At 43.2% G+C, this 13,085-nt stretch overlaps 1 protein-coding gene across 1 annotated transcript in view; it reads right to left on the reverse strand.

Moving 5' to 3' along the window:
• Nucleotides 1-1,196: 1,196 nt before the first annotated feature.
• CFAP47 (cilia and flagella associated protein 47) overlaps nt 1,197-13,085 on the reverse strand; it is a 2,734,468-nt gene continuing 2,722,579 nt past the window's right edge. Inside the window, exon 64 of the mRNA XM_086934611.1 lies at nt 1,197-1,513. Coding sequence (XP_086790737.1) covers nt 1,304-1,513 — 210 coding nt within the window. The 3' untranslated portion in view covers nt 1,197-1,303. The remainder of the gene's footprint in view (nt 1,514-13,085) is intronic.

Genomic DNA, 13,085 nt, shown 5'->3' on the forward strand with positions numbered 1-13,085 from the left:
ATTTAAATGATGGTCGGTGACGGTCGTCGGACAGTTCCTCCCAGTTTCTGGCGACGGCGTAGGAGTGTGGCTGGGTCCTGGGATGCCACACCTCAGTCTCACACGCACCTTGAGTTGCGCGTACTCAATGCGCATGACAAATAATTCAATAAGGGCATTGGTCACCAGCCCTGCCCCACCCTGAAGACCTTCCAGACACATCGCAGAGACAACTGCGAGCTGTGCGCACCTTGAACCACCATTTAATAGAAAGCAGGGAGACTCAGAGGCCAGACCGGGACCCAGGGGGTGAGTGTACAATTTAATTTATTAAGAGGCCGGGCGTGCCCTGTGCACTGTGCACCATTTCATTCATAATGAAGTGAGGGCGTCCCTGGAGCGTGCCCCTCCCCACCATCCACCCCCGCCCCACGCAACGCAAGGGCTGCGGGGGCCTGTGTAACGCCCCTGGCCCTGTCTTGACGCAGAAGGGAGTGAAACCTTCCACATATTCAATCTTCCACTGCAACATAATCCTGGTCCCCCCAACCTCCCACTCAACCCCTCGCCCCATCCACCTCTCCCCACTCCACGCAGAAAGATCACTGGGTTAAGCACATCCCAGGCCTGTAACTCCGAGGGCCCCCACCACCATCCTTTCTCCTGTGAGCTCTCCACTGTGCCGCGTCCTGCTATCCATTAGGCCCCCACCCCCATCCTTTTTCCGTGCCTGGCTCGTGGCTCTGACTGAAGAGAAACAATGTAAAGTGTTACTTTGTTTTTCTTCAGTCCTGGGTCAGAGCGAGGGGCTCGGAGCAGGGTGCACATGCAGCTGCTGCTGTAGAGCCTTTCTCTGTCACAGCTCTCTGCAGATGAGCTGAGGGGGGCCCCTTCATGTACTTGACACTGCCCCCCCTCCCCACACACACCATGGGGGGCTCCAGGGGTGTTTGTTATGCCCCTGTCTGTGCCCCTTAACTCCAGACAAAAAGTGGATTGGGAAAACTACACCAGAAGGTACCACCTTTTATTTTTGCCTTTCAGAGGTGAAATGTAACCAGTTGATGGTCGGTATAAAATGTTGCAGCTACTGTGCCAAACGGTTCCAATTGCAGTCTTATTTTTGAATCTTGTACAACCGTAGGGTACTTCTGTATGACAAACAATTATGCTCATTTGTTTTGGCTCTTTGGATTGAAAAAATCATAATTACAGCATTTTAAAAATAAAAGTGTGATCTTTATTAGACTCTTATGTTATTTTTACATATTCATAATCCAACAAAACAACGTTAAAAAAAAGAGAACGAACAAAGGGTTCTCGTTTATTTAGTTCTCAAGACCAGAGGCGCTCCTTTCACCGGGGATGACACAGCTGTGGTAGCCAGCTTGATGTTTTCCCGCAGGAAGTTGCGCTGTCGGACTGTGGCTGACCGCAGGTAACCGGTGGAGGCTATTTTGGATGACGTAGAGCGGGGAGGTGTTGTCTGAGGTGGTAGACCATTGATCTCATAGGTCCACTGCATTGCTGCCGTCTGGAAAAAAAGAATAATTACAAATAAGAGGAGGATTCAAACAAAGAAAGCATAGCGTGACTTGATGGGGAGCATTTACATAGCACTCACCACCTGGTTAGAGTCACAAGGCACTGGTGAAAACTGATGCTGTAAGAATGAATCCATATGAACTATTAATAGAGCTGTCATTACATTCTATGTTGCTGCATGAAAACGAGCGAACAGCTACCTGAACCACCAGGAAAATGAATTACCATTCCAAATAGATCATGGGGAACATGTAATATTAGACAATAAAGCATTACAATGTCAACCATTTCAAGGACTGCTGTCTACCACTATTCGTTTACTAAGCCCTGGCAGGAGCAAAATGCATTATAGGATGTTGATAAGTGGACTTTAGTAAAACATATTTCATTATAGTTTGGCATTTTCACAATACACTTGTTTTTCTGTTCAAATGCTTGATAAACGGAAAATAGTTTACAAGACAAATGCCTTACTATTGTTGTCATATTATATTTCAATCTCCATCAATCTCATAAGCAAGATCCATCCTCTACGAATTATATGTTTATACCATTAGCTGTGAAACTTGTTCAATTTCGTGTGTTGCTTTGATTGGCTTTAGGGAATGAGCCAATTGTGTTACGCACATCCACTGTGGTGTTTTGGTGCAGTGCTGTTCTTTAATAAATGTGGGGGTAGGACTAAAAGGATGGCAGTGGGAAATTTGAACTATCTTGGACGGTGCAGGCTGGCATAGTGTGGGTAAAAAGGAGGTGGTATTGGTTGGATTCCTAGGAACACAGGCGCATTGCATTGACCAAGGTACAAGTTGAAATTTAATGAGGGCAAGAATCAGATTTTATTGTTGTGGGGGTGTAATATAATGCTTCAGATGAGTGAAAGTCTAAAGAGAAGAGGCATGACTTTAGAAGATCTCTGATTGGCATTGGAAATGCTGCACTGGCTGAGGGCATTTCATTGGAGGGACTGCATCTCTGAATGACCAACTCCTGGTCTGAGCGAGCTTGTCTTTTGAGATGGTCAGCAGAGGAAGGTTTCAGATGAAATTACTCAGATCGTACTAAGGGGAATCAGAATGATTGCAAGTGAGGTTTGGTCACGTATGCAAACGTTCTGATGCATGTTGCAAACATATCAGAACCCCGCTCTGTGGCTGATGATGAACCAGTGAAGTTTGGAAGGAGTTGGGGATGTGTGTTACACCTGAGGCCTGCAACATTATTTCTTGCATAATCTCAGATATTTTTCAGTGAATGAGCCAGAAATCAGTCTGAGTCAAATCCTACTTCCACATGCCTAAACTATCACAATATAGTAGTGAGCTGAACAGTACAATATGCAAAGCCAGAAGAGAGAGGACACAAAGGTCAAATCCCTCATGATTGTCCAAAAACAGAAATCTTGAAATCAGGTTAGTGGTTCTACAATCCCTGCTCTCCTGATGACTCACATTGGCCTTGATCCTATTTTATACGTATGCTGTTTCAAACAATACTATTGAAATAGAGACCTAAGCAGACATCGTCCAACATAAAAATACCAGTTATGTTCATGAATGATCAGATATGCCACCTTCTTGTAAACACTGAATAGCATACACACCGCACTACTTTAAGTATAATTTTACAATCCGTGTACAGTACATGTTCTTTGAATAAACTTTGTCAGAAATCCAATATATTGATATAGCACAAGGAGAAGACTCTTGCTCGCTGTTGGATTGTGCAACAGATTTAAAGTGTCCGAATTTTACTAACGCACAGTTGTTCAGAAAACAGGAAGCTAAATGGTGCAGCACCCTTAATATTCTCTTTTTATGAGTGATGTTTGCTTGCTGTTTGTCTGCATGGTTGTATTAATTATACTGTGCATGGCAAACACAGCACAGGAAAAATAGGAGGAGATTGAAAAAGGACAGGGGGGGAGGGGAAGGAGTTAGAGACAGAGTGGTAGTAGTAACAGAAAGCTGAGATAAGTGAGAGACCCTTCATTTTTTACCACAATTTATAGGGCTTGTATGGAAACGCCATTACATCTACCGACATCTGAACCAGGATATGCAGAGATTTCTTTGGTTGGCACAATCGGAAATGTAGGTCTAGATTGCGTTACCAAGGAAGGGATGGACAGTGCAAGTCACACCATTAAATGTGAGGTACAGGGTTTTGATTGAGCCACCCAAATTAATAGCTATTGAGACAGGGATGTCCCCCAAATCGCTCTACAGAGAGGGCACCCATGTCCTGGGTTATGTAAGTGGCCAGTTTCTAGGAATGTCTGGCTTTGGTGCATACAATAATCATGCCTGTATGATGAGAAACCTCTGTGACAAGGATTGTTCTGCCCACCAAGTGCATCCCTCCTCTACTGAGCACGATTATCACCACCTCACTGTGCTGTAGAGGGTTGATGCTGGTGGCAGCAACTGAGTATGGTGAGAGGATAGACCTTTTTCACTGTGCCTGCGCATGGAGAGTTGCCTGCTAACATAACCTCTCTGTCTAACAATGGTCTGCCAGTCCCCTGCCAAATGGTCGCTCATTCCATTCATTTGTAAATGGATGTTGCATGATTGTCTACAGGGTAAACTGAGTAGCGGGATAAGCATGGACAGCATGTGCTATAAGTGACAGCTTGCACACAGGAATTCATTTTTGTCTCTCCTGTGTATGGATGGTGTACAAGATGGAGAGTGAAATGAGCCTTATAGAGAGCAATGTGAATTTCAAGGCTCCACCAAAGCATTCTTGAGGGAATTGATAAATTCACTGAAATAAACAACGGTTAAATGAAAGTTATAGTTAGGTGAAAATGTAAGTTAAAACATACCGTTTTAAACAAAATAAAAACAATGAAATTCATCCGTTATAGCTATCTCAAGTAACTATAACTCGCACCCCCCACCATGCACAGTGATGTTATCATTGAGGTTATTTCAGATGTTGCAGTGATGTTATCAGTCATGCCATAGAACATTTAATAAGTAATGTAATATGTGAGTTAATTAGCAGTGTAAAAATGATGGGCAATTTGTTTTTATAGTGGGTGCCTGCGTACACATTCGGGACACCCACCTCTATTAAATAGGTGGAAACTGTGGACCGATCACTCTATGTTGTTATGGGTACTTAGGTACCCAACAAGGGCACTCAGATTTTTGCAATATGTTGCGGGCTGGGGAGGGAGCCAAAGGACCCCTGTTGTCCCTGCTGGTTCCCCTAGCAGGAATCAGACACTTTTTATTGTTGTGGGTTTTCTGCTGCGCAACAGGGGTGCCAACATCTTTGGAATACATTACGGCTTGTGGGGGAAGCCATAGGGTCCCCACAGAACCAGCCAGCATCCCTTATTGGAGATGGCCACAATTTCTTTTGTGGGTGACCCAGTATACCCTTTGTGTGCTGGAAGAAGCTGGCAACCAGTATGCTCCAATTCTGCGGAAGCAGATTTTGTCTCTGCTCTCACAGTGAGAGTACACATTTTCCCTGCCTGTGCTTGAGGACAGAGAAAAACATAAAATGTGTGTACTGCCTGGCAAGAGCCCCTGATGATAGAGGAACTGGGGCCATCAATCATCTCAGAGCGGGGGCTGCACGCCCCCCCGACAAAAAAAGAGGATTTCCCCTGGGGACATAATTTGGCCTGAGGAGGGGCCAGTAGGGGCGAAACCTGAGGTGGGGCCCTAGGGGCGAAACCTGCGAAAAACAAGATTCGCCCCTAGGGGTATGGGGTGCCCAGGGCCGTAATTTAGAATGGGGAGGGGGTGCACACGCCCCTTCCTCTATCAAAAAATGTAACGTAGACCCCCTGGGCTCTGGCCTACTCCAGGGTTTTTTTTCCAAAAAAGGGGGGGGCGATTTTTTAAAATAATTGTACTGCAGATTTGTAAATCCTTCATTAATTTGAAGTAAAGCTAATATAGGTTATTGGTCCCCGGGTGTCTTCTTGGAAGCTCCCCACCAATGCTAGGGGGGCAGGGTATTCCTACTCTGTCCCCTATATGTTTTGTTTACTTTTGGTCAGGAAAGGGCACTGAGTCCCACAGTCCTTAAATGGCTGCGGCCACATCTTTGTTGATGTGGTGGCAGTCAGTCAGATCTTATCTAGAGATCGGTCAGCTACATGAATCCCCCATGATGTGAAATATCAATACATTTTGAACCTTAATTTCTCAAAAAAACTATTGAACAGATTTACACTAAATTATGCATGCTTTCAGGACCAAGATCTAGCTTTCTGCCATATTTGGTGCAATTCCGTTCAAATGGTTTGGTTGTAGCTGTGTCTAATTTTTTTATGGAAAAATAAATGGGAAAAACACATTTTCGGACCCCCCACCCTTTTGCCAGCCCTCCTTAATGGATCATCCCAAAACATCCCAAGAAGGAGATGAAGTGGATCAGACTTTTTTGGGGGAGGTTCTGTGAAGATTCGTCAAATGGCACAAATCTTTTGAGCAAACCAAAAAAAAATTATTTGCAAAACGTGTTCCTAACTATAACTACCCAGTGGTGACTACCAATGAGTTATGATATGTCAGCACAGACAACTTTCCACCCATACATATTTGTCTGTATGTCAGTATAACTACCTTTTCGCTCTTAAGATAAAATACTGACTGTACATAGATGTCTTAAGAATTATTCTGTGAATTACAAAATTTTGAGCCACTAACCCCATAACACCTTCCAGAGTAAGCCCTTGACTACTATGCCTGGGTATCATGAGTGTTAAGTGCTAAATGGCTTTACTTGGTGCTCAGTGGTTGCGCTTCATAAAAGGATGGCCCGGGAACATCAGTGGCAAACTGACCCAATTGATTTATTTGTGGCAAAAGAAATCCCCTCTCTGCTCTATGACCCCAAACTGGTTCCAACAAGTGCTCTAATTAAATGTATAGCTGGTAATCTATTAACAGGATAAATCTACAGTTCTCAAAGTAGAAGACAAGTCTGGAAAAAGAAAGATTCTAATATATATTAAACCCCCCAAAAATGTAAGTGAATGCTTTAAATGTTTGTAGGCAAAAGTACAAAGTCAGCAATTTTGCCAAAGGAGCTTACTCCAAAGCCAGGAAAAGAAGATTTCAATGATACAACCCGGAGACTCAAAAAATACAGTATACAGCATAAACATGCAAATACGATGAAATCGAAGGGCAATACATACCAAAACATTTCCAAGAAAGCATTGTTTACAACAGAAAAGGATCAATCTGCAGTGAGCGACTCAATTTGATGGGTGTTAATAGGTGACCAGCAGTGCTCCTGTCGTATAAGCAGGCAATAGAATCTATGCTATAATAAGGGAGGAACACGCGAGCTAAATAGATTTCCTCGGCCTCTACCTGGCATCATACTATTTTGCATCGCTACTGATGCTGTCTACATATCCCCTCCTTCCTGCACCTGTTACAGTGGCAAATCTACTCTGTAGACAAAAAAGGTCCAGTTGCAACTGCAGCAATGCTCACATGATGTGAAACAGTTTTTTGGGGACAAAGTTGATAAAGCTTTGGTTAACTTAGTATATGGTATCCTACGCGGGCTACTGGTACATTGGTGGCTGTTGAGAACAGGGTGCAACTCTGTGAATCACATTATGCAGAGCATGGCAAAAACTGCTGCAAGAAAGTAGAACTCGGCTTTGAGTTAAGTGTGGTAGCAGCGGCTATGCAGTACTTAATTTATAATTAAGCACTGCTGCCATGCCATCCTGAAAGACAAAAAACAAACAAATATGATTTTGAAGTAGCCCGAGCATGATGAAGAGTTGATCACATGAATAGATAAGGCTAGTTTGTCTTTTACCCCTATTGTTACAAATATTAAAAGTTTGGAACTTAAAACACCCAGGTTTTGACTCTGTGTGTTATCGGCTCACAGAGCTTAACCTTCTTGCTGGTGTGGGCCAGTGTACCTGTCACATTAATACATGGACATATAATTTTAGGAACCACTGACTCCGGCTTTCAGATTTGATTGATATATCATCCTAAAAGCTGCCTTGTTTTATGGGATGAATATATTGAGGTGCTAACGCCTGTTCCTGCAGAGAGAAATGCAGCCGAAGAATGGCCAGGACACGAAGCATCCGTATTACCGTATGTCCAAAGATAATACTGTCACTTTTAACATATAAATCTTCTTTAAAGGCCAGCTAATTGCCTTATTAACTCCATCACAAGGTTAAACAGATTGTCTTTCATCCTCACACCAGTTTAACAATTTACTCTGAAGAAGGTTTGACCCGGGGGTCACATTCACTGTGTTCATGATTCATTGAACACTGCAAGGTAAGAGACAAGGCCCAGTGTAGAAGAGCAATCATTTAAGCCGAGGTGTAAAGATAACAAGAAATCATGGCCGCTCATAAAAAGCGCTGAACGCTACATTTGTGCGAGGGTAGGACTGCTTGTACTGGCCTACAGTCCGGTCTTCGGAAACACTGCAGGATAGAGACCACTTTCTAGCTCAATCTTTTCTAATTCTGAAAAACATTCTCCAACCTCACATATGTAATCGATCGTTGTGGCAAGTCGTTAACCACTGCCAATGAGGAACTATGCATGCTTGATCACCCTCCTTGCCACAATACCCGTCCAATGGGCCGCCCTCACCATCCCTTAGTAGGGTTGACTCGACTAACAAAGGCGCTTCATTTACACCTGTATTGGGGCATATGGTTTGGACACAAAGGTCATAGTAATTGAGGAAAGATGGATAGGGAACCTGACTCAAATTAAGGCCAGACTCCCTCGTAAGCTTTAAATGAGTGAACACCAATCCTCTAAATGTTTGACTGATCTCCAGAACATCATACTATTTTATAGCCAGCAACATCCCTGGAAGTAGCTTACTTGCAGGAGAACCTGCCATTTTATTTCAACAATAAGACTAACATTAATTAATCCAGTGTTTCACTTAAAGGAAAAATCCGCAAAAAATGGCTCTGGCTGAGTCCATTTAGAATGACTATGCAATGTGCAAACTCATCAGTAAGAGAGGAGTATGTATTCAAATGTAGATGAGATATTTTCACAAGCAGACACATCAGAATATGCCAGGATTACAAGCAAATGAAAATCACTATCACAGTGAAAGACAATTTATTCTTTTTTTATATGAACAAATTGATTCTATACGTGAATCAACTATGATGCTCACACAAGACCACCGTCAACTGATTTGTATTTATCCAACAACGATCCTACGGTGTCTTGTTAGTTATTTCTTATAGGGTCAGTCAGATGAGTATTTGTATTACTGACTCTTCACTGTCTGACTGTATGAGTTTCTTCTGAAAAAAACGATACGATTGGGAGCAGAAAGGACAGGTTAAATATGAAACGTTAAGTTTGGTAAGGCCAGCTGTGCATTGTGTTGCCTTTTTTGAGAATCCAATCGGTTATGGTGACACTTCCCAGGAGAATGTAAGTAAATTTCCTTTCATATTCATCATTAGAAAAAATATATTAGTAAAAGGAGGGTTGCATCATTTTAATTTATCTGTACATAAAACACCTGCCTTCCTTGCCCAGTTCCAGTGATCCTTTACACACATGCGGCTCTTCCGCTATGGCGGAGGAGCATCACCCCCAAGATTTTGTACAGTGCACAGTAAAGGAAATATAAAACGATAATAACTTTAAGTTATTATCATTTTATATGTCCTTTACGGGCGGGCAGGCGTGCAAGCGGGTCTGCTCTGCTCTCAGAGCAGAACAGGGAAGGAGTAGTTTACCCACTTCTAAGTGCGCAATGACTGTTTGGTCGGCCCTTTCGGGCCGCCCAAACCAGTCATGCACACTTTCCCAGTTCTCCATGCAGGCTGCATTACAGGCCCCCGTTCTCTAGTTGAGTGTCGAACCAGGACACTCAAAACTCTGCAACCCACGAGTCAGGCCGGCTGCTGCTGCATTTACAAAAGACTAAATACTATTTTGACAGTTATGATCATTAACAGGAATAGCACAAGAAGAAATCTCAAAATGTCATGGCTTAGGCCTGTTGTAAGCAGTCTACAACACACACTTCTAGGATCAGAAGTTATGAAATGTGACCGCACCATATATTGACTACATGTTCTCATATTTTTGCTGCACTAAGAAAAAAGAAAGGCTGTACCACACAGTCCTTCCAAGGGGGTTGCACTTGAGAGATTCCATGGCTCTGTAAACCTCCATTACATCTCATCTAAGTTTAGCAATGCACATGTGATTTAAGAGGAAAATTGAGCTCCTGAATTAACACCCCTATCACTCTTTGTCTCTGAAATGTAGGTGACCACTACAGGCCCTTGTGAAAAGTTTTTCCCATAAGTGTGTTGTAGCTGCTGAAAACAACCACTTCTCTACAAAAGATTGCTTATATCCATGGCAAAGAATATGTTTCAATTTTTAGGATAATAACAGAATCATTTTGTATTAAAATCTTTTTAGCTGCTTTGTGGAAGTATATTAATAGCCACATGAGGAGTTTGTTCTTGATTTCACACTTCAGGCCACAAACCTCTAGACAAGACGTTTTCTGAGAGGAACGATTTATCCCAGATCTCCTTGTGCATTGTCCCACAGATCTAGATCAAACTTAGAAATCTTTTTGGAATGTACAACACCTTTTGCAAAGGTAATGGTTATTTGTTATTTAACTTTAGCAGACAGGCTGTTAGACCTGACATCCTTGGCATAGCTTTCTCCCTAACTCTGTGCCATCAGACCTCATGTGTTGGCTACTTTGTTTTTGCTGGCTTTGGGACTCTGCACACTTTGCCATACTAACCAGTGCTAAACTGCTTGTGCTCTCTCCTTAAGACAGAACGTAGAATTGGCTTACACCCAATTGGCATATTTAATTTACTAGTAAGTCCCTAATAAAATGGCTCTATCTGTGCCCAAGGCATGTAAATTAAATGCTATTAGCGGGCCTGCAGCACAGATTGGGCCAGCCACGAAGTTGCACTTTTAACATGTCTCAGCTCTGCCATTGCTGCCTGTGTGTTCAGTTTTAAACTGCTATTTCGACCTGGCAAAATAAACTATTTTCAATGTCTAAACATTCCTTTTCAATACACATAAGTCACCCCTACGGTAGGCCCTAGACAGCCCAAAGGGCAGGGCACAGTGCATGTAAAAAAAAGTTGGACATGTACTTTTTAGTTCTACATGTTTCAGTAGATAAAAACTCTTCAATTTGTTTTTCACTACTGCAAGGCCTAATTTTCCCATGGGATAACATTGGAGTTACCTTATAACATGTAATAATAGTGATACTTTCCAAATGGGAGCAGGTTCCTAGTTCATGCATGTGTCTTTGGAATTGTAATGAAAGATCCTCTCTCATGGTAAAGCTGTATTTTAAATTGGCACTTTTAGAAGGTTGCCAGTTTCCTGCCTTTGTCATTTAGTGCCTGCATTTTCTGGGTCAAACGACTGGGTATAGCTGACAGTTGGGCTTTGAGTATTCCTCCTAGTCAGCCACACACAATGGAGAGTGTAGGGGTGCCTGGATGACCATCACTGGCAGGATGGGTGGGTGGAGATGGGCATAGCCCTAGTTACACTTGAATAGGTTGTCTACTGCCTCCACACAAAGGGCCGCATACCCCCGATAGTTAGTCTGGAGCCAGGACAGGGAAAGCTGGGTGGCTGTGGGCTCCAAATGGAAAACTCTAGAAGCTTCTCCCATTTCAAAGGGAGGCCCAGGTATGAATATTGGACCGCAGACACCAACTCTTCAGAAAATGTCTGGACCTGTGAATACGCTGCCAGTAAGAACAGCTGTGCTGCTGAAAGGACTGCTACTTTGCTGGACTGCTGCGCTGAAGTATTGTTTCCGGGCTGTGATTAGCTTTTGTCCTCCTGCCTGGGTGAGAAGGACTGGACCTGCATCTGTTGAACCAAGACCCCAAAGTGACTCCAAGGGATAGTTGGCATGCCTCCTAACTAGAGCCCCAGGGGCTCCAACAACCTTGACCCCAACTCTTGGACCCTGCCATTTGTGAGTTCTATCCTGCCAAGTGGATCTACCCCTATACCGGACCCTTGGAAAGGAGCATAACGTTGCTTTTCCAGCCCATCTGTGGATCCAGCAGAAGTCACGCATCTCCTCTGCTGTGTATTTTAAATCAAATAAGGGAACCCGCAAGGTAGATAAGGACCTTGGGTGTCAGTTTTTTACAAAAACAATGGTCCTTAAAAAACACAATAATGATGTGAATAATATAGACTTGAGTCAGAGCTGTATTAAAGATGTCCAGCCGGACGATCAATTTAATGAATTAATAAATTCAAAGGCGAATAGGAGCACACCAATACACTGGGACACAATCCTGCATCCTACACAAACACAAAACGATTACATATGGACAAAAACATTTGCAGGCAAGACAAGGGTAGCTTGTAGAAAATATGAATAAATAGGACAAGCTTGGAAAAAAACAGCTAATGCACTTGTTTTATCACATTAGATTAATATGCATGCTGTTTAAACAAGTCGACGACGGTTCGATCCTTTTAAAACAATACTAGGATCATCATCAGAATGGGTATAATACAAGCCTTAATTATAAAATGCCTCGTAACCGTTGTTCGGGCGGGGTAACGGAGAACATGGAGGCTTGGATGAAGCCTATGGGTGGCTGCACATAGCGGTCCTTGAGTGATTAGGTTGCGGCTTGTACAATTAGTCTGTACTGAAGTGATACTTAGAAAACGCTAGCCAGCAATGGCTGCGTCATGGGCTGGGTGAATAATACACTGTCAACCTGGTCAAAGAAGATTCTAATCCATAGATCGGAATCTTCTTTGACCGGGTTGAAAGTGTATTATTCACCCAGCCCGTGACCCAGCTATTGCTGGTTAGTGTTTTCTAAGTATCTTTAATATAGCACTGACTCAAGTCTATATTATTCACATCATTATTGTGATTTTTGAGGACTAAAATCTCCTCTGCTGTGTGGCACAAACCCGAGCAGACAGTAGCGGTCGGCAGTAGGTGTTTCTATAGGGCGGTGACGTGGGCAGGAGGAGGGGCAGGGTGGGGTGAAATAATGTATGGATTACGGAGTTTTACAGGTAAGTAAACATTTAAATACATAAAACGAATTTCGTTGCGCACACTGCATCACCAAATGTGATGCAGTGTGCGCAACGAAATTCGTTTTATGTATTTAAATGTTTACTTACCTGTAAAACTCCGTAATCCATACATTATTTCACCCCACCCTGCCCCTCCTCCTGCCCACGTCACCGCCCTATAGAAACACCTACTGCCGACCGCTACTGCGAGCAGAACCAACTCTGCTGCGAGGGTTTTCCACCACAAGGATTCCGCCTTGACTTTGCAGCCCTCTTTGTAACCGCCAATGTGTAAAGCTTCTCTGATGCAAGTTCTTGCATCGCAAATCTCTTGTCGACAGCAGCCTTGATTACGATGCAGATTCTCGCATTGCAGGCTCACAGCTCTTCCAAATCGATGTATCACCTCAACTGCGTGAAGCAGCTTCATTGCCGGAATTTACATCGCATGCCCTTGTCTACAGGCTCCTTGATCATGCAGGA

The sequence above is a fragment of the Lissotriton vulgaris genome, chromosome 8, assembly GCF_964263255.1.
Source record: "Lissotriton vulgaris chromosome 8, aLisVul1.2, whole genome shotgun sequence".
Lineage (NCBI taxonomy): Eukaryota > Metazoa > Chordata > Amphibia > Caudata > Salamandridae > Lissotriton > Lissotriton vulgaris.